Source organism: Bidens hawaiensis, unplaced genomic scaffold (assembly GCF_021521415.1).
Source record: "Bidens hawaiensis isolate Kalapana, Puna unplaced genomic scaffold, B.hawaiensis_p1.1 tig00040825_1, whole genome shotgun sequence".
NCBI lineage: Eukaryota > Viridiplantae > Streptophyta > Magnoliopsida > Asterales > Asteraceae > Bidens > Bidens hawaiensis.
This window is the reverse complement of record NW_027505683.1, coordinates 44,668-67,312: the sequence shown is the minus strand read 5'-3', so window position 1 is coordinate 67,312 and position 22,645 is coordinate 44,668. Positions and strand designations below refer to the sequence as shown.

The following is a 22,645-nucleotide window of genomic DNA, read 5'->3' as shown; positions in this document are numbered from 1 at the left end:
GATATAGGTAGCTTTAACGTCCCTGTGGACTACAGGTTCTGTACACCCATGGTGCAAATAATATAATGCATGCACCACATTCTTGATGATTGTTTGCCTCCTTTCCCAGTGGAGAATGGATCGCTTAGAATCATCTGACACAATAATGCAATTTATGAAAAACAACGACTATGACTACAAAGTGTAAAGTCAAATCGTAAACCAACAAAAGCCGGCATTTGGCTGTGAAGAAACACTAATCGGCCCCGGGCAGATTACGGATAATCTGGGGGTTAAATAGATGTTTCCCACGAGGGGTTAGATCCGGCAAAGATGGTTCTTCTGATAACCTGCAAAACAGACACCGTAAGCTCGTCACTGAGAAGGGGGGGTTCCTCCTTGTGACCATCCTCCGGCGTGAGAATCAGACTAGATTGCTCTTGAATATAAATGTATATTAAGAGATTGCTAGAGCAGATATCAGGTATATGATGTAAGATACAAGATGGAGTTTATGGTTAACCATCTAGTGTCATGATACATGTCTTGAAAATTAACAAACACATCAATGTTCAATTTCTAATATAAAGACACTCTTATTACAGTTTCTAACAAATAACAAGCAAATATAACTCAACTTAAACTACTACATCCAAATATGAACCATTTATACTCGTTTTAATACATTCAAATGAAAAAAAAAAAAAAAAAAAAAAACTGAAACAATGACTTGTAATATGTTTTGGCCCGCTATAAGCAAATATAGCTTAATAAAGTTATAACACAAATATGAAATGTTATAACACATTACAAAGAAATGTAACTTTAACATAAATAATTCATATTTTAGTTGTTTCCCTCAAAAGAAACAATTTACCTGTGTAGATAGTATAATTCCGAGACCGCCTATTCCAACATTATATGTCTAGATTAGTGTTGTTACGGGTTTGTGAATCGAAACAAATCTGTACAAACTGATAGAGCTCTTCCACCTTCGACGTTGTAAACACGAACGATTGAGTGCCGATCCAAACATTTCAGAAAAATATTAAGAGGGTATTAATTTCTGGTTTGTGATAGTAGAGAGAGAGGCGATGGATGTTGTGTATGTAAACCATAAAGTTTTAGTGGTTGGTAGGTGGAGCAGTGGTTATAATAATCAATTATTCAATATACCAATATGCTTGGTAGGTGGAGTGGTTTTATTCAATATATTTAAGTTATTTAAGTTATTATATACAGGGAAGAGTTATTTTGAGGACTATGGTAGAGTTTTAAAAACTTTAAAAACTCAATTTTGGACCACACATTTAATTAAATGATATGAAACATGTGGCTGAAATTAAATGTAATTAAAAAAATGAAGCAGGAGAGAGAATAAGTATTTTTGATAATTACACAAGTTTAAACGTTAATTACACATGTGTAAAAAGTCGATTCGGTGTGTAAAAAAATACCGTAATTTTTGTACATCACTTACACTTGCATATTACACATGTGTAAAAAAAATTCGGAAAAAAAAAATTGTTACGTTGAGTTGTTTCGAGTTCTTAAAACTCAAAGTGATTCTCAAAAGAAATCAATCCATTATATATATATATATATATATATATATATATATATATATATATATGAGAAGTTTTTATCATTTTGATTTTCTTTTTTATTATTGGTAGCATAGCGAACATAACGAGAACCGATCTAACGTCAATTTTTGTTTATATAACGGAAACTGACTGAATTCGTGTAAAGGCATTGCATCAAACTCCGGGACTGATAATGCTAGGGTTTTGATGTCATTTGTTTATTTTGTTTTAGTTCCAGTCTCATAATGAACGTAATGAAAACCGACCGGATGCCAATTTTCTTTTTTATTTTTTGTATTAGTTCTGGTACCATAATGAACGAGAAAGAAACCGACCAAATTCGTATAAAGTCACTGCCTGTTGTTTTAGTTCCAGTAGCACTGTAACGAAAACCGACAAACTGTCATTTTGTTTTAGTATTGGTATCGTAAGAAACCGACTGGATTCACATCGACTTATCATCTCAACGCTCGAGACCGATAACACTTGAGTTTTACCACCACCCAGATTTTACCGACCTGCCCGACGCAACGCGCCGGGTACATTCCTAGTTTACAACATTTTGGGTACATTTTGGTTTAAAGAATGTATTACATAAAAGAATGGAACACTGATTTTGAAAGAAAATAAGCAAGATTTATTAGTGCATCTCAAACGTGTAATAATCATTTTGACTATAAATAAAATATTAGTTCTAAAGTTTTAACCCTAAATTCATTATTTTAGGCCAATTTTGACCCGAAATTTACAAACCCAAACGCGAAAACTAAAAGTGAATCTAACCCATTTGTGAAACCCGAAAACCATGAAAACCAAAACTGAATTCTTTTCAATAACTCAAAAAAACAGAATTTTAATGTGCACACCCGTCGTTACCACGGTTAATGTGAAAATTTGTTTTATAACCTTAAAATCGTCGATTACAATCGGTACATAAATATAAACTACTTTGGACTTTAAAACTATGCATCGACTACACGCGACGAAAGAAAAGAAAAGTAGGAGATTCATATATGGTGAGCAAACGCCTGATAAATATATAGAACCCTAAAATTAAAACATCTGAACATTCATTTGGAAAACGAAGAAAACACAACAATCATGGGTTCTACGCTTCTATCTAAAACACGAGTTTAAAAAAAAAAAAAAAAAAAAAAAAAAATACTACCAGCATTTTCATAATATGTTGCAGCCACACACTCTACAACACCAGGATGCAATCAGGGTTCAAACCATAGCGCCAACGGTTCATGGCTCACGGCTGACGGTTCATTGCTCACGACTGACGGTTCACCAGTCTTAACCACCTCCACAGTTTGATTAACACCATCTACAACAACACTGTCTGAAACTTTAAGTTTCTTTTTCTTCGGTTTTGACATCCGAGACGGTTCCAGATTATTCTTTCTCTTCAACTTTGACTTTTTGGGAGTTTCTTCCTTTGGCTTTAAAACTCCTGCCGTCACCATGGGTTCTGTCAACGTCACCGGAGGTGGAGGTGGTGGTGGGGTTGGTGGTGGGGGCGGCTTCTCGTAACTGATGGCGGCATCAAGGGCGTAGATGTACAGGGCGAGAGATGAAACGGTTTTGATTTTAGTAGCGGCTGAAGGTGATGACCAATACCACCATTCTTTTTTTAAATGCGCGGTTTTAATCATGTCTTCTAAAATAATAGTTGCTTGTACCATCTGGAAAATAAAGCAGGGTTAACATTTTAAGATATAATATCACCATGTCTTTATTGTGTATGTATATATGTATATGTATTTTGGAAGTGATTATGCGATATGTGAATAATCATAATCAAATAATCAGTTGTAATAAAACATGTTCGGTATAATAGGATATAAAATCATATAATGTATTTACATGTACCTCGGTTGTCTAGAGCTAATCAGATAAATTATATATGAATATAAGTATATAACTTTAAAATATAAGAAATTGATAGAAATGCAATATTTATTTCTCTCTTTCAATATTCTAATAAAATAAAAATAAAATCCGTCCAATTATAACCTATACGTGCAAATCATGTGTAGTCGTGCAGATTATATTTCCTATATACTAAACTCTTAAAAATAAAATAAAAATTTTAAAAAAACTAACAAAGTAGTTTAATGGTTTTTTTACATACATGACAGGCATTTGTATCATTTATGTAAGAAATAAAAGTTTTGAAAAATAAACCACAGAAGGAAAAATGTAACAATTCATTTTTTTTTGTTCTCCCAATAATTTAGTGTTTGTAATGAACCTGTCTCTGTAAGTGTGTATATATATATTACTTTTTTTTTCCAAATTTATGGCTTTGCAATTAATTATTTAAAAAAAAAGATGAAATATACAAAACTCACCTCATTAATGGATTGGGCTGATTTTAGAAAAGCCCGCCAAGCACGTAATTTATCCGAGTCTACTCTTGAAAATCGGAAAGCATCTCTTGGAAGAGCGGTTTCAATATCAAATAAAATTATTTTAAGACACTGAATGATTTCAGCAACCTGGCTCGTCAATGGCCCGGAAGATAATGAGGGATTCTTTCCAGTAATGCCCTCAGGGTCTGACTCGCCAGCCTCATACGTTGACTTGTTTAAATTGACTCCGTGTTTGACTAAAAATGAAGCATTGTTACAGCAAAAGTGGTCTCCCTGCATAAAAGACAAGCTCTCATTTGTCTTTTTAACCTCAAGGTTTGACCGGTCAACCTCAGATGGTGGCTCGTTTGACTTAACTCCCTGTTTGGCCAAGAATGCAGCTTCGTAACCGGGAGGGGGGCCTTCGGAAACAAATAATGACGGGTTTTTGTTTGACCCGACAAACCCGTTGGTCAAAGCCAACTGCTTCTCAAAACCCTCGCATCGATTATTAAGAAATGTCGAGTGGAGTGACATTTTATTACCCCCATGGATGATTCTATTATCGCCAAACGAACCGAATTTCTTTTCCAGTTCTGCCCTTGCATTTGTGCATCTATAAACCGATGACCACAAGCAATTAGCTTGCAAGCCAGCTTGACCATGAGGGTTACTTAATTTACCCTTTTGCCACTTTATAATTTCTTCTTTCAATTCGCTCTCGCCTTCAACATCATCTCTTAACCATTCAACGAGAGCCTTGACTTCCGTATCGGATTCATAGCAAATCCAAGAATCAAATTCTTCAGATGAAGTATTAGAGGGTTCACACACTTCACCTTCACTTACTGGGCCTGATACAAACAGCCTCTCGGGCTTGCCAAGAGTCCAGTACAGTCTTCCGGCCCAGTCCCGGCCCAAAAAGTTTCTTTTGATGTCGCAATTATCCATGCTTATGTATTCTCGAATTGCTGTCGAACTCAAAGCCTCGTCACACAAGAAGTGTGAAAGAGAAACCCTCTGCAAATAAAAGGCTACATGTTTATTTTTAAAATTTAAACAATTCAGGCAACTCAAAGGACCCGTGAAAATATATTAATTCAAGATTTTCCTATTTATTTTTTCTATCATAATCGAAAAATATTACTAGTAAAGTTGGAAAGATGGAAGGTTGGGCGGATTGGATGACATGTTAAAATGGGTTACCTTATATTATGTGTCAAAAAGATAAAATGATTCCGAAACTGGTAATTCCATAAAAAAGTTAAAAGTGTCGGATTAGTGTAAAAAAAAAGTAATAGCGTCAGGACTTGATTATTATTGTAATATGATTTTTTATGATATCAAAATTGAATCATAATATGTTCAAAAATCAAAACAGGTCAATTTTATAAGAAAATATAAAAGTGCCAGATGCAATGAAACACTTTTTTCTATTTTCATATGAATAAGTAAATAACAAATCCTTGAATTATGATTTCATAGATAAAATGATTACAATAATCATCGAGTCTGTGTGTGTCAGTTTAGGAGGTTCTACACTTGTATTTGTCAAAAATATTATTAGGATTTGTTTAGTATTTAAAAAACTTATTAAATGTTTCAATATAAATAATAGTTTTGTTTTCTGAATGGAATCTATCATCAATTTGAAAACTTAAAACGATGGTTTGACTTTATAAGTCAAAGTTAGACAGGAAATATAGATAAAATGCAAGTAAAAACTAACCTCCTTCACTCCTAGTTCCCAGTACTCTGTTGACTCCATGTTATCTGCTAGATCAGCCAGTGCCTCTAAACCACTTCGGGTAAAGTCTCTTTGACTTCTCTTTTCGCTGGGTTGACTTAACAGCTGGGAGTCAAAATCGTCTTCTTGCGACATAGTTTGACCTTGACTTTGACTTGTGATGAACGAAATGCAAGGAGGGCAATACCAACTTGATTTTGGAATTCTTTGAAGTGGTGGATTTAAACAATATGTATGATACTCTGCGTCGCATCTATCGCATAAAAGTAAAATATGGTCGTTTTCGTCTTTTCCACATATTTTACAAATCCCTACTTCCCATGGAGCAACAAAAACTGTGGTCGAGATTGTTTCTGCAATCATCATATTTAGCTCGTTTTTTACTTCGTCGCATGAGGTGGGACCGTTCGTGTATTTGAGTATTGTGTTGACCAAAGTAAGTACCTAGAGGATGTAAATGATACATTACTAATTATTGACGATTTGGATTTGACTTCAATTTCCAAGATATGAATAGTTACAACTAACCTCTTGTTCATACCGATCTTCTAGCTGTTTTGAGATTTTCTCAATTAATTCAAGATATTTATAGCTATTCAAATATTTTATCCATAAATTTTGTAAAACCTGCCAAAAGACCAGAACATGTCAGCTTTTCATACATGTATTCAAAAATATGTAAATGTTCTTTTTTCGTTTTGGCGTACCTCACGAACATCTTCAATGAAAGACTCATGTGAATCACCATAAGAGCCTGCATCTAATCTGAGGTCAATGGTCCTGAAATCTAACGGTCTAGAAACCATTTCAAGATATGCATCATCGTCAGATTCATTAACTTTCAAGAAAGATTCAGCCATGAGAATGAAAAAGAACTTGTTTTCATTTTGAGCAGCAACAGCACGTAGCACCAGTCGACACCTTTTCATGATAACATCTGATACCGTCCTTATAGCACGGCTTTCTTTTGTCTTCTTTTTAGTGAGTGGATTTTCGCGCTTCACTTTCTCGAGAACCTCAACAACAATTTTCTGTTATTGTTTCAGTTAAAAATCAGTTGTGAAATAAAAAACAGAGAGGTGAGAAAATAGGTGAGTTGTGGGTCAAACGGGTAGAATTGTTAGGGTGGCAATACGTGTTAGGTTCTGGTTGGTATCACCCAACCCGAACACAACCCGTTAAGTTAACCCAACCTTAACTTGGGCACGCCTAACCCATGTAACTTGGGCATGATTCACATCATCCAATTATCTAAAGGGGTTGGGAGGTTAATTGGGATGTAAACCAGTTGATATTATAGTTTATAAATTTGTTTTTTTTATGTTATAAATTTTAAACAAGTAGGAGTTCAACCCCTTTATCCACAACTTAACATGTTCATGGCTCGTTTATTAAACATGTGCAGCAGGTTGACCTGTTAAAACAAACCCCAAGTTCCTAACCCGTTGCGTCAAAAAATGAAGATTATACTGTTTCAGTAATAATCTTTCTTTTTAGGAAATTCAAGTTTATGCATTAAAAGTACACTTTGGGTCAAACTTTCAACCCATTTGACCCGTACCCTTTTACATTTATTATTTTTATTTCACATTTTGGACCCGTCAAAGATAAAAACCCAACCAAATCAGCCCATTCATAAAAAAATCAGGGCAAAACTGCTACCTAATAAAAAGGTCAGTAAATTTTCAAAACATGAGATCAAAGCACGAACCTTTGTGGGTCCCGCAGCATTACCCTTGTAGATATCTTTGCTTATGGACTTCAACAACATCTCCGTGGCCCACTCTGGTGGCCCTCTTTCCAAAGATTTTTTAACTCGGTTTCTTATTTTTGCTCCCACGTTTGTTGGTTGCTTTCTTATCGGTTCTAGAACCTTAATCCACTCGGGACATTTATCAGTTCTCTTTTTCTCAGTGGCAGAGTTGTTAATATTAAGATCTTTTTGATCTATGATGAAGTCGACAATTTTACTCTTCACCGAAGAAAATACTTTCTTTGATGCCTCTGCTAGGACCTAAAAATAACAAAAAATCGATCTTAAGTGGTAAGAATTGACTCTAGAAACAAAAAACACAAGCAAATCCCAGTTAGCAAATATAACTATCCAACCATGTTATGTAAATCCAACTAACAGAACTTTTGGAGAACTTAAACAAGGATTTATAAATGTGTTTTTAAAGTGATTGTGATATTGAACTAAGAAAATCAGATAATCAGCAACAATGAAATAAGATGGACTGATGGAGACTAAATGTGTTTCTGCTTCTTGAAATTAACAGATCAAATGACAAAATACTATAATGAGGGTACATAAGTAATTGTCCACTTATCAAGTATCTACTTATAACGAGTTTTTTTTTGCAGCTACGTATCGAACTGAGTATTCAAAAACCTAACTATTTGACCCCTAAATAATCATGTAATTATAAGCAGATATGACTTGATGTATCATATATGGTTACAAAAACTATATTATCACAGCTTACCTTTCTAAAATAAAACAGTCTTTGCAAAACAGGTGTTAATAAAACACTTCGTTGGCTTTCTACCCTTTAACCAATATGATCTGTGTTCTGCGGTGGTTTTTGGCTGCCAGTTGATTGTTGGGAGGCGGTTCGACTGGTGTCAAACTGCCAACGATGAGAGGCAGGACTGCCCCAAAAAAAAAACAGGATTGATGAACAATGCCGGAATCTATAAATGAAACTGAGACTTTATTTGAAACGGAAAGTAAAAAACAGAAAACAAAAGCAATCAGCGATCGGACAGGACGGCGGCGGCAGTGGCCGCCACCCTGTCTATGGTTTCTCTCAAGTGGTGACGGCTAGGGTTCGGTTATTTGAGTATGGTGCGGCGGAGGCAATGATAAATAGTGGATTGATATTATTGAAAGCTTCGGTTTCTATATATAAAGATCACAAAGAACCCTAAAAACCTAACTGAGCCCATGGGCTCATACTAACAAACACTAGTATGATAATACAGTCCAACAGATTTTTTTATAATTTGAACCGCAACCCAAATCCACCCGTTCATAAGTAAATGGATCAAAATTATAACAATGAAAGAAATGCGGATAAATCTTACCACTGCATCAGCCTCTATTGCAGCCATTCCCGTATGAGAACCACAAAGCGGGCCTCCGTTACCGCTTAAACAAAGAAATATTTCATTAAATACACGGCTCGTAACCTCCAAACCTTCAAAATTATCATCCATAGACAACAAAACCAAAATGTATCTCCTTGCTAGTTCTGGCCAAGTGATTTCATTAACAGGAAATATACCAATCTTTGACTTTTGACCATGAACATTGACCTTCACCTCCATGTTTTTCTTCCTAACTCTTCTTGACTTTTCCATGACATTAAAAGGATCATTAACCACAACTTTTGATAGCATATCTTCTACTAATATCTTCACCGTCGCCATATGAAAGTTTGATAACGGTGATTCACGACGATACGCCCCAGGGGTAATTGCGTAACTTAAGCCATTAATCCATGGATTCAGCAACCCGTATTCCAGTTGTTGTCTAGAGAGAGGTGCCTCTTGCCCCAAAATGTTATGAAACCGCAAGAAAAACTCATACGCCTAAACAGATTTATAAAACTACAATTAAACAAGTAAAATAAAACAAAACAAGAAATTAAACTTTTGTAAATCATATATTCAGAAAACTTTACTTATACTGAAATAATATAACTTTTGTAATTATGCTTGATAAACCTTTTGTTTCTAAGAAAATTTTTAGCATTATGGACTAAAATTATTTTGGGTTGGCCTGACCCGTTTTGTCCAATAAAATCAATGCAATGCGATACCTGGAGAACATTCCCAATTAAACTGGCAGAAAGATCTGAGGTAATTTTATTGCCTGGTGGGCCCAGTCTTTTATTGTTTTCTCTGATACTATCTGAAACCTTTGGCAGTGAATGATATTTCCTTAAGACAGTGAAAAAACCGCTTCCAACAGTATGAGCAATCGAGTTTTGACACCTGGCATCCAAAGATTTATATCTATAACATGCGGAAACTTCTGGTAGCTTTTCTATGAGTTCTTGAACAAACTCTGCATCTAGACCAAATCTATCAGGCTGCAACCATCTCCTTAGCACCATACAAGAAAAGTCAAGCTGGTCAACAGTGAGTATTGACCTTGGAATTCTGTTAGTTTGACCAGCCAAATACCCAAATTTGTCCAACGAGTCAATACCATATAAACCATAGGAATGTTCACTTTCAACACTGTGGTTACAGCAAAAACTTAAAAACTTCAAATCTTGAAATATATGGCGGCATGAAAGTAACAAAGTTTCTAAAACCATTTGCCATGCAGATGATGGTGACCTCCCCTCAACTGAAATTTCACCAATTAAATCATCATTGGAGTTCTTAGAAGTCATATGTTGACTTTCGGTAGTCAAACAGTTTGATTGATCAGAAGGCCCATGTTTTGGTTTGTAGATCACTGTTGAAGCATTTGGTATTGATTGTTTTGAGCATGGATACCGGGTTACTTTGAATGCTGCGCCACAATTACCTTTATCCAAAACATTACACACAAAAACAGACCCTGTAAGCTTATCGTGCCACATGGACTTGTAGCCAACGGGCCAGATATGGGAAGCGTTGTGAAATGGGGTTTGTGGATCGATTTTTCCAATTGAGGTAATAAAGAAGTCTTCAAACTGAATTGGAAAACCGTCCTGTGACAAATTTAACAATATAATCACATTACAATGTTAAAAAGTCGATTTAAATCAAAATTATTAAGATCAGGTTATGTTTTATCTTGAATTGGCTAAGAATAAAATAGCCTGTCAACAACTAGTTAATAATCTAAATGAGACGAAAAAAGGTACAATATACAGAAAAAGTCAAAGGCGAAAGTATGTTATTTTATGACATTTGCCCAATAAAGAAACAACATCAGCAGTTAGAACCTTGTTTAACTGGTTATAAGTACCAAAATAGCCCGACAAAAGACTTGTATAGTAAAACGGATCAAATTAAGTTGTACTACAAAAAGCACCAAAGGTGAAAGCATATTGTTCATTTGCCTAAAATAAAAATGTCACATCAATAAATTGACCTTGTTCAACCGGTTATAATTAAAAAAAATAACCCATCAAAAAACTTGTAATACCAAATTGGATAAAGAATAGTTATAATTACTAAAATGGACCAAAGGTGAAAGTATATTGCAAGTGTATTAAAGGCAGGCATAAGAGACGGTTAACAAGCTTACCAGAAACGTTTCTGACCCACGGTTACCATTCTCAATGGGATCCACTTCAACTACATTTCCACCATTAACGACCTTGCTCGTCAACCTTGAGGAACTTTCCATATTTTTAGTAGCGCATAAGCCATTTTGCAGTAATCCAATGCTATCGTTTGTCTTAAATAAAAAGGAATCTGATAATAATCCAAGATAATGAGCAACTTTTGGCATTGAATCAAATTTACTTCCATCTGGGGCACAGTAAACTGGAACAGTTTTGCACATTCTTTCTGAGTACTTAAACTTAACACACCAACCATCTCCTAATACGCCTCTTTTATCTGATACGTAATCTTTGAGTGCTTGTAAATACACTAGGTGAGCATTTTGTGTTGCAATATCAAGATTCAACTGTGCAACTTGCATATCTGTACGAGTGTTTGGAGAAGTTAAGGTGCATTGAACTAACGGATTACCAAATGTTTCCTGCATTCTTTAGAAAGAAAAAGAAATGGGATTAGAATTTATATAAAGCAGGTTTCTGAGCAATTCTAATCCAACGCAACAAGTAACGTCTAATGTATTTATGAAGTTCCTATATAAATCAGACGCATCGCGGATTCATGCTGGGCCGGTGGCATAATTAGAAGATTAATGGTTTAAAAACTGACATCACACTGGTGAAAACTTGTTACAGAATAACAGAACAGTTACGTGTGCTGTCTGCAGGCCATACAAGTCTTCAACCTTTTCCCATTATGTATACGGTTTCATTTATATAATTTCTGGCCAAAACAAGTTGGATGACAAAAATGCCCTTTATTTTATTACAAAAACAAAAGTACCTTTGATGAGTTGTCAAAACGTTATACGTGAAAATTTTTATCTTTTTAATATATATATATGCATAAGGGCATTTTTGGAAGGAATAAGCATAGATAAAAACTTCATACATACTTAATTCGCTAAGTGTGAATTAGAACATATAAACTATTTCTTGGAAATTCGCTAAGTGTGAATTATAACATATGAACTAATATATGTTAACAAAAATTAAACTTCTTGGAAATTCAATAAGTAGGAATTATAACATATGAACTAATATATGTTGATGGTGTATTTAACTCCTTGGAGATTCACTAAAAGTGAATTGTAACGTAATATCGTTAATGAGATATTTATATCATTGGATATTCATCTTTGAAAATTCACCGAGTGTGAATCATAAGAGATCAAATTAGCCATTGTATATTATTGTTATAAAAGATACCAAGAGCATGATACGTATGCATATAGTTTTAACTATTAATTCAAACATATTATTACTAAGACTTCATCTTAATGCATCATAATTTAGTTCGCATCTTATTGGTTCATGCATACTAGAATGACTAAACCATTGGAGGCATTCACCACAAACACATACTTTTTTTAGTTTTATAAACCTCTAAGGTGAATCTCTAAGATACAAGAAAGTGATATGAACCTTATATTGTAACACCATGAGGTTAGAACTTTGACGGATAAAAGAGATAAGGAGTAGATATATTGTATTCAATGTTTGTAGAATAATATGGCATTGAACCATATATATATATATGATAACATATATATGTTGTAATGAAATACAACTGAGTCATATACCAAATGATTAAATGTAATTCCATACTAGAATTTGTATAAACCCAATCAACATTAACTAGGTTATTTGGAATAGATATCTAATCTTGTCACTTGTCATATATGTACTATGTAGCTTGGTCTATCACGAAAAACCCAAAACAAAAAGAGAAAACAATAAGCCCGGCCTCACTTCATTGCAACTACTCAATCCAAAGAGATTGTATATGTTGATCATCAACATTGTTGATTTTATTGGCTCATCTTATATCTCTAATGTAACTGCATTAGCATGCTTTGAGCAAGTGTGAGAAGACCACAATCCACTTGTGAATCCAAGCCATGTTAGGCAACGATTGTGTTTACTTTTGATCTGCATTGAGCATCACATGAGATTTACCATTTGAATTGTTTTCCGAGAAGCTAAAAGAAAACAAATAACCATTTTGTAATGGCCCTCCTTTAGAGATTGTTAATCAAAAACTTGACTCCTAAATGGTGTATCAATGCATTGTGTTTACTTTTGCTCTGTATCAAGCATCACATGAGCGTTGCTTAACATGTCATATGAAATGACAATAAAGTTTGTGACATTGTTCTACAAGCCTATACCACTAAATGAAGGTTTACAACACGCCTTGCATGAAGTGAACAAAAGATACTATCATACCTTGAGTTTCCTTATGAGTGTGCATAGCACCTAAGCACTTTAGATGGATCATTTGGCAATTGGAACAAACATCTTCGTTAATACTTAACTGACTTGGATGTTACGCATTTCGTTAATATAAGGAGTGGATATATATATGTTAGAATTGAATGGGTAAAATATCCACTCCCAAGTGAGCGCTATATGACAACTTGGTCTAGGATTCCTCCATTAACCAATCACAGATGGCCCCCAAACCTCATGCTTTTCAACTTGTGATTCTTACTTGACGCTTGGGATACCCACAAATATGTGATCATATGGATTGTGTGACAATATAACCAAATACATGAGTTAGGAAACTCCAAGTTTGTTTCCATTTGAGCTTCTTTCTCTATGACAGCTCATATTAGGAAAAAAGAATTGTGATCTAAAATAAAGATGATAATACTTAATAGTCATCAGAAAAACATCAATTGTTTCACACATGTCTGCTTAAGATATCGTTGCTTTCTTTTGACCTTCAGCTTGAACGAGGGTACCACGCGTGTCCAAGAGACTTGCATGAGAAAGAGGAGAAGCACAATTGTTGACCACCCAACCATTATGTGAAACTTTTGTTTTCTTACACCGATGACCACAAGCCATCCTTTGTTTTAAAAAGCTCGAGGCGCTCTAAGGCATTTCGATCCAAAAAGTCGACAAGCAAGGCAAGTAGTAAGTGCTTTATATACATGAGGTGCTTGACTGCTTGGTACTAATTGTCTCATTTACATAGTTAGAAGTCAATGAAACCGACAACCAAAACAAAATGGTACCAAAGTGTAACCTATTGATTTTCCTAAAAGCATTTGGTTTATTGTAGAAGTGCAACAAAAAACAAACAAGCCAATATAAAGGATCATATCTAAACCCATATAAAGTTGTCGGGACATCAGCAAAGCAAGTTGAAAGCACTAACTAAACAATGCATTATTCAAGCATGTAAGCATAAAACAATAAACTGAAAACTTATTGAGCAACACACAAAAACCTATGCTTGAAGTTGTATGGAATAAATATGAACTTCTCAAACTTATATTATTATAACATTAAACTATCAGAGATTAGAATTCATAATCAGTGTTTTTCCAAAGACTCCATAATCACTTGATTTTAACCCAATCTAAACACCCCTTGAGATTAAGTAAATTGCATAACAACAAACACTAATGACGAGGGATAAATATTCTGATTTGAGGTAAATAGCACAAACTTATAAACTTTTCTTAATATGCCTAAAATGGCATTGTTCCATTATTAGGATCACCATTTCATCAAAAACTGTGATTCTAATATCCGGTTGCAAATCATTCTTTAAGGCACAAAATCGATAAACACTTTATTATCGCAAGAGAAAACTAACCCAAAAACTCGTTACAGTAAATCATTAATGATCACACATCCAACGCCTCTACCGAAGCCTTATATAAATAGATCTAGCCATAACTAGGTGACCAAAACATTACGATACTTATCCTATCACAATTACAAAACTAAACCAACTTCACCGACTTGTCAACTTAGGCCCTTCCATATTCACCGACCGACTTGTGAATTCGGTCCGTAATTACCAACAACTCACACACACAAAGTAAGTCATGAAACTTCAATTAATGTAACCAATGTCAAAACATCTTAACACTAACAACTCCATATTCCATAAATTATAACTAATTTGCTCACATGTTTCATGTCGCACTGTCGTGTTAACAGGTCCATTTTAGTATTTGTAAATTGTAATATCAAATTGCAGATCATTCACACACACACACACACAAAGTAATCCATCAACTTCTTCAACTAATGCAATTAACGGAACTCCACATTCCATAAATTAAATATAACTAATTAGCTCACACAACTAAAGGCAAACAAGCATTGTTAAGTAATCACACATAATAAAGTCATGAAACTTCCTTATTCACCAACTGTGAATACAATCCAAAATTACCACCAATTCACACACACAAAGCGAGTCATGAAACTTCAATTAATCCAATTAACAATGAATCATCTTAACTAGAACAACTCCATATTCCATAAACTATAACTAATTTGCTCACATATTTCGTGTCGTGTTAACACGTCCGTGTCAGCATTCACCAGCCCTAATATCAAATTGTAGATCATTCACACACACAAAATAAGCCACTCACCTTCAACTAATGCAATTAGTGCAACTCCATATCCATAAACTATAACTAATATGCTCACATATTTCGTGTCGTTTCGTGTTAACAGGTCCGTGTTGTAGATCATTCACACACACAATATAAGCCATTAACCTTCAACTAATGCAATTAATGCAACTCCATATTCCATAAATTATAAGTAATTAGCTAGCTCACATAAGTAAAACAGGCATTGTTAAGTAATCACACATAATAATAATAATAATAATAATAATAATAATAATAATAATAATAATAATAATAATAATAATAATAATCTAAACACATATTATTATTAAATAAAATGAGAACATCATACCCTAGGGCATCCACGTGATCATCGCCAACCTCTCGCGGCGGAGAAGCATTCATATCGAAAACCGGAGATCGGTGCGGTAACTCGTTGCGGCATTTCGTTGAACACTTGGCGCACGTCCAGTTGGATTCGTTGTGGTTTATATTACTAGTGCGGCCAGGTGTAGAGTTGTCTACATGGAAGAAGTTTACGCAGACAGAGCAAAGAACCATCGCGTGGTGTGTACGGCCGTACGAAGCACACCGGTGATCCGCCGTGGCTCCGTCGTCATTACCGGTGGATTGTTGGTGGTGGTGGTGGTGGTGGTTTGGGCGAGACGGACGGAGGTATGGGGTTTTGGTTTGGTTAGATCGAGTTGGAAGTGTTGTCACTGTTATGGGCACTAATGGTTAAAGGTACGGGTGCGCGCGGTGCGGTTTCCGGGTTAAACCAAATCGAAAATCAAAACTTCGGTTTTTGGAGTTTCTGGAGTTTTTGAAACTGTTCGGTTTCGGTTTTTTTCAATTTTCTTTTCGGTTCGGTTTTGGTTTTTATCATTTGAGCCTAAAACTTTTAGGCTGATTTTTTTTGGCAAAAATAAATAAATTTAGATATGAATAATTTTGTTAATTGTAAAATTATATACTTTTATACATTTGATCAAAAATATTGGATTTACATATTTATTAAATTTTTATAAATTACTTAATATAAAATCCACAAAAACATAGATTAGGAATTCGGTTCGGTTTTTCGGTTTTTACTACATGCAAAACCAAAACCGAACCATTAATGCGGTTTTTACAAAAACATAAAACCAAACCGTCAGTTTTTGCTTCGGTTAAGTTTTTTTCGGTTTGGACTTTTTGGTTTTTTCTGTTTCGAATCGGTTCTTTTGGTTTCTTGCACACCCCTAATCACGGTACCGGAACAAAAAAAAAAAAGACAAAAACAAGATTGGCATTCGGTTGGTTTTCATTACGTTCGTTACATTACCATAACTAAAACAAAACTCGGGAGTCTACGAGAATTCGGTCGGTTTCTGACACGTTCGTTACGATACTGATACTAAAACACAATGTCGAGTTGGAGTGTTGTTACTATATGGACAGTTGTGAGTATGGGTACGGCCATACGGGTGGGTTATTTGAAACCGGCTGTCCATCTAAATCTAAATTAGAGTTGTAAACGAGTTGATGTGGGTTCGGGCTCGAACTCGAAGTTTAACGAGCTTAAGGCCGAGCCAACGAATCGGGCCGAGCTTTGGCTCGGTTACAAAAATGAGCCGACTCGACTTGGGTCTTTTGAATTCAAGTTTTTACTTAACTATGCTCGAGCTTTTATCGAACAAGCTTTTTAAACAACGCTAGATCTAAATTAGGGTTGTAAACAAGTCAAGTCAACGTGGGGTCAAGCAGTGTGGGGTCGAGCTCGAGCTTAAAATTAATCGAGGCGGATCGGCTCGAGCACGAAGTTAAACGAGCCTAAGATGGAGCCAACGAGTGACTCTGGGCTTTGGCTCGGTACAAAAATGAGCCAACTCGACTCATATAGTTTTAAATCAATTTTTTTAGCTAGCTTTATTCAAGCTTTTACCAAACAAGCTTAAAAAATAATATTCATTTTAATATTTTAAAGGTTAAAAATATTAACTCTTTAAATTTAAACGGTCATCTGTTTTATTCATAATTTTATTCTACGGTTTATTGGAAACTCGAGCCCTTTACTTGCAAGAAGAGAAAGTGCAATGTTTAATAAAAAAAAGATATTGTTTAGCCATGTTAGGCTAAACGTCATTTGGTTATTCCGAAAACAATCAATAAACGATATTATGAATCGTTCTAACATTTAAAGAAAACCACAATGTTTTGTTTCCTTTATGAAAGAATAAAAAAAGTTACCTTTTTTATGATAAAAGCCTAAATGGTATAAATATGAAAGACCAAGCTCATGTTTATAAAAGGTATAAACATGAGTAATCTTGACCAGATTTATAATTACAAACAAAAACAATAACTCTTTCATTGTAAAAAGTAAAACAATTAATAAACGTATTATAAATCTTGAAACCTTTAATGGAAAACCATTTAAAAGATTAAAGATTTTTTTTTTATTTTTAGTAATAATTAATAAAAATAAAAATATGAAATAGCAACCTTATAGCCATTTACGAATACCGACCAGATTCATATATTTACAACAGTAATTGAACATCCAAACGATTAATCTTTTGTTATAATTAATAAAAAACGAGAGAACGAACTTCATCATAATTTATGAATTAACTTGACATGTTAATAGAGTTACAGACAGCTACAGCTTGTAAGAAACCTTAAATCTTTGACAAAATTAGTTCAAATTTTTATACTTAATGAAAACAAAAATGCAGAAGAATATGTTTTTCTTATCATAATCTATGATACATATGGAGCATATATTGATTTTACAACAAATGAATATACTACACTTTAAAACCTTCAATAAAATAGTGTAAGTTTTTTTTATAAATTAAAAAATAAAAATATGAGAGAACAAACTTTACCGTGATCTATGAATACTTCAACGGAATTATAACTTTTCAACAACGAAACAATGTAGATACAATGTATGAAGCCTTGGATATTCCAGAAGGGGAAAGTGAAACTCGTGAGGTCTATGAAACGGGGTATTGGGTTTCAAAGAAATAAAACAAGATTAAGAAAAATTTTAGGTTTTAAAAGATTGAAAAGTTATAAAAGTTTTTGAACTTTTAGAAGAAAGCCAAAAAAGAAAAGTAACAATTTTGTGGGCATTTTATAGCAACATATATTGGGTCAAAATGTTAGGGTCAAGGTCAAGAAATTTTCAAATTAATTATTTTATATTTTTATTGAAATATTAGTTAACAGAAAAAAAAAGTGACAAGTATATGAAAGAACAACAAACTATTTGTACATATGCAAAATCTGAGTTGCCTATATTATAATTTTGAAACAAAAGTTTGGTTTTGAATTTTGACTGTATATTAATTATCTGATGACTAAATTACCCTTTGTTTAACATTTATTTTTAGTGTGTTAGACATCTTTTTTTTTGAAAAATCTTTACTAAAAATAGTTTATATCATATGATAAAAGAAAGAAATCAGTATGGTGTTAGTACTTAATATTATCCTTTTTAATCACAAATAGAACTTGTTGAGAAATTTTAATTCTTGACATTAATGTATTTTGTGTTAGCTGAAGTATTTAAATTATTTCCAGGGTGTTTGTTTGGTTGCGACTTGGTGTCTTTGTAAAAAGAGAAACGACCTTGTTCATAGCGGGTCTCCGGTCTCAATCTCAAGCCTAATCGAGGAAGTAAAGGTGTTGGGGTTTTTATGGATTAAGAATAGGGGGAAATTGAAAGAAATTTTGTGGGAGGATTGGTGTAGGTTCAAACTGTAATTTCGGTTTTCATTTTTGGTGTGTTGGTGCTCTAGCGTCTTGCTAGTTTTTTAATAAAAATATTTTTGTTGATCGTTCAAAAAAAAAGAAAACTGTTTAAGAAAAATAATCATTTGAGATATACTTATTTGAAGAAATTAATTTAATTCTTGATATTAATTATCCTGTATTCGTTGAAGTATTTTATTTATTACAACTAGTCAGGAGTCACATATTTTTACCATATAATAGATTAAGGGTGTTGCTAGCGTGGAATCGATTAAGATAACATAGTTTAACCAGAGTGATGCATCGTGGCTCTCTAAATTCGGAGAGTGTGATAGTCTAAGTACAAGAAAGTTGTCGTTCTAAAAAAATCGTACTCCCTCCCTTTTATTTTTACTAAACTTATAACATCGTTCGAGTTTTACATTAAATATGATTCAAACGTTTTTGTTTTACGAATAAGGCATGATTTAAAATTTGCAAAAAGATTATACTTTTAATTTTACGCTTGACCTTAGAATTCCCAAAATATTGACACATGAGATTCTATTTTATTTTTTAACAGCTAAATGAAAGGATTGAACTCTTGATCTCTTATTCTACAATTGAACTATTTTACCACCACATCAAAATGAGAATGACTAATATAAGAAATTCTTAATAAATCCACTTGTATTGGTTTAACACCTTCAATTTATTTGAAGGGCACTTGTTTAGCGTAAATTCGTGTGTTACATTTTTACCCGATCTTAGATGTTAGAAGAGTATTGATGGATCTCATGAAATTTCCAACAAAAATCACAATTAAATCATTGATAATATTTGTGTCATTATGATAGAATACCATTTTAGTTGAAAATAAAGCATAAAAACAATTTTTTTCCTGGCATATAAAAATTCAACACATGACATGTCTTAAAAGGTGGTATATTTTAGAGTGGTTATAGGCTAACCGTCATTGTCATTTTTACACACACTAAAAAATCTTCAGTTTTAGTTTTGGTTCAGCTTTTACGGTTTTAGGATTGACTTTTTCAGTTTTATACACACCCCAACCTTCTTCGACTGTAAGTATATGGCGTCTCTCTCTTTAATTCTGCTTTTAAGACATCATCATAACTAGGGATGAGCATCATAAGCTTGGTATTGGTATCAAAAATTGTCAAAATGGGTAGCGTCACCCAAAATTGCTCAGTGCGTACAGATACAAAGGCAACAGAAACCTCGAAAAGCGGGTACCATTTGTTCATCCATAGTCATAAGTCATAACCCCCCCCCCCCTTTTTCAACTGGCCCTTTTTTTAAAACTCTTTACGTTTGCTCAGGCCCAACCCAACAATATTACAAAATAAACCCAAGTCTAGCCCACAAGTTCAAAATTAATAATGTAGCCCACAAGCTCAATATTACAAAACCGGTTTTAAACTCAAACCAAACTGGTTTATAAACCGAACCGATTTGGTCAACGGCTGGTCAAAACCAGTTTGACTCAAACCGGTTCAGTAAATAAACCGGTTTAGAAGCAAGATAGGCCGGCTTGGTCACGTCGGTTTGGTTCGGTTTATAAACCAGTTTTAAATCGGTTTTCCTCAAACCAGTTCGGTTTTAAAACCGGTTTTGTATATCTTAAGAGGAACCGGTCCTGAAACTGGCGGTTTGGAAACCGGTTTTAAACTCAAACCGGTTCGATTTAGTTTGCCTAAAACCGGTCCCAAACATGTTTTTTTACACCTCTATCTACTTTCCATCAATTGTTTTCCAATGTCTTTGATATTGACTTAGAAAATGAACATAAACTTAAGCTTCTACTTTATATAATTTCATCACTCTAGTTCGTTGTCTCCTAAAACCTACAAATTTCAACATATACTAAATAAGCATCGGTTCATGTAAATTTGATAATTAAATGCCTAAAATAGTAAAAAGTCCCTTCTAAATCATGTTTAAGATTACTAAAACCAGAAAATGCCATCACGAGCTAGCTTGGGTGGTCATATAGGAGAAAACCACTGTCAGAGGATTCGAACTCAGGTAAGAAATGATTAACATAGGAGCGTCATTTCAGGACATATCAGTCAAATTAACGCGGTTCACAAAATAAAACGAAAAAATAGCCAAATTTGGCTGGTCCAATATGGTGTCCAGCTGCTTAGCCTTTTCCCTTTTTACCTAACTACCCCTACATATTAATTGTCACATAATAAATGAAAGCAAAAATGGACCCATATAAGGTCATGCATGTCACAAAACTATGAATGCAACCTTTTTGTTTGAAATTAAACAGCTGTAAACACCCAAAATGCAGTTAAGAGCCTAACAATTATCCTGCTTTATTCCAAACATGTCATGATCAACACCTATAATCTTATAATTATTATTAAAAACAATATATATTAAAATTGACCAAAATACAAAAAATATTATTAATAAAGTTTAATGATATATATATGTCACAATAATAAGTTTGGGACATTGAGAGACACTGGTTCTATTCTCACACTTGCTTCTAGTCCCACATGCATTGTAAAATTATTCTGAATGAAATACAATTCAATAGTATGTTAATTGTATAACCCCACAATGCAACCACCTAAGTGAAGTAAATAAAGAAAATAATCTCGGTTCGGACTAAAGGGCATAGTCTGATGATATTAACATGTTGGATAAGATATTGGCATTCTAAGCGGTGAAAATTCAAATCTTATGAGTAACAAAAATAAATAAAAAAGACGTTAAAATAAATTCAGTTCGTCAAGAGACTGAGAGAGACTGAAAGACACAAATATTTATATATTTTGCTAGATTATGAATATTATTCAGATAGGGTGAAGTTAAATAAAAAACCAGTTTTAAGTATAAAGACGTAGAGTCACGTATAATAGGTACAAAAGTGATTTGCTTGTTTAATCGTGTTACGTAATATGTACGTTTAAAATTTACAAATGTTTAAATAATTCTTTTAGTTAGTTATTATTGGTTATATATTGAACATTCCTCTAATCAAATGTTTGCATAGTGTTTGAATCAAATACAAGCGAAAATTGGCATGCGAAGTGTGCGAAGTGAAAAAGAAGTTCACGTGGTGCCGTGGTGGTGAAACCGTAATTACTAAGAATAAACTAATTACACTAAAGCAAAATACATGTATTTATAATCACGTTAATTTTCAAGTTTAGCACATTTGTTATTACTCATGTATTTTGTTGCAACATAATTACTCTATTCATATTAATTACGAATTTATCACCACACGTTCTTTTCTATTCACTTTGCAAGGCATTTACGTAGGAATATTTAGCGATGGGTTTTTTCGTTGATGAAATTTTGTTGTAGATGTATAAAAGTGTAAGTTAAATATAATAAATCTATAAAACTTTAGTGAAATTGCCATTTGTAAAATGAATTAATGGCATCATTAGTTATAAATACACATACTAGATAATACTAGATTAAAGTGGTTATTTTATTTTATTTTTATAAAATTTTCACATGTATTTATTTTTTAAATAAGTACCAACAATAATTTAAATTAAAAAAAAACCATTAAATCTAGCCACCATTA

General features: G+C 33.6%; 1 protein-coding gene across 1 annotated transcript; it reads right to left on the bottom strand.

Annotated features, from left to right (window-relative positions):
- Positions 1-2,564: 2,564 nt before the first annotated feature.
- LOC143614725 (methyl-CpG-binding domain-containing protein 9-like) lies at positions 2,565-16,055 on the bottom strand. The gene is made up of 10 exons (XM_077088075.1): positions 15,698-16,055; positions 10,921-11,389; positions 9,494-10,378; positions 8,757-9,263; positions 7,381-7,683; positions 6,377-6,700; positions 6,198-6,296; positions 5,652-6,113; positions 3,923-4,942; positions 2,565-3,253 (listed from the first exon to the last, which is right to left on the bottom strand). Exons 1-10 carry the CDS (start codon positions 15,904-15,906, stop codon positions 2,786-2,788), a joined length of 4,746 nt encoding a protein of 1,581 aa, XP_076944190.1. The 5' UTR covers positions 15,907-16,055; the 3' UTR covers positions 2,565-2,785.
- Between the last annotated feature and the right edge of the window lie 6,590 nt (positions 16,056-22,645).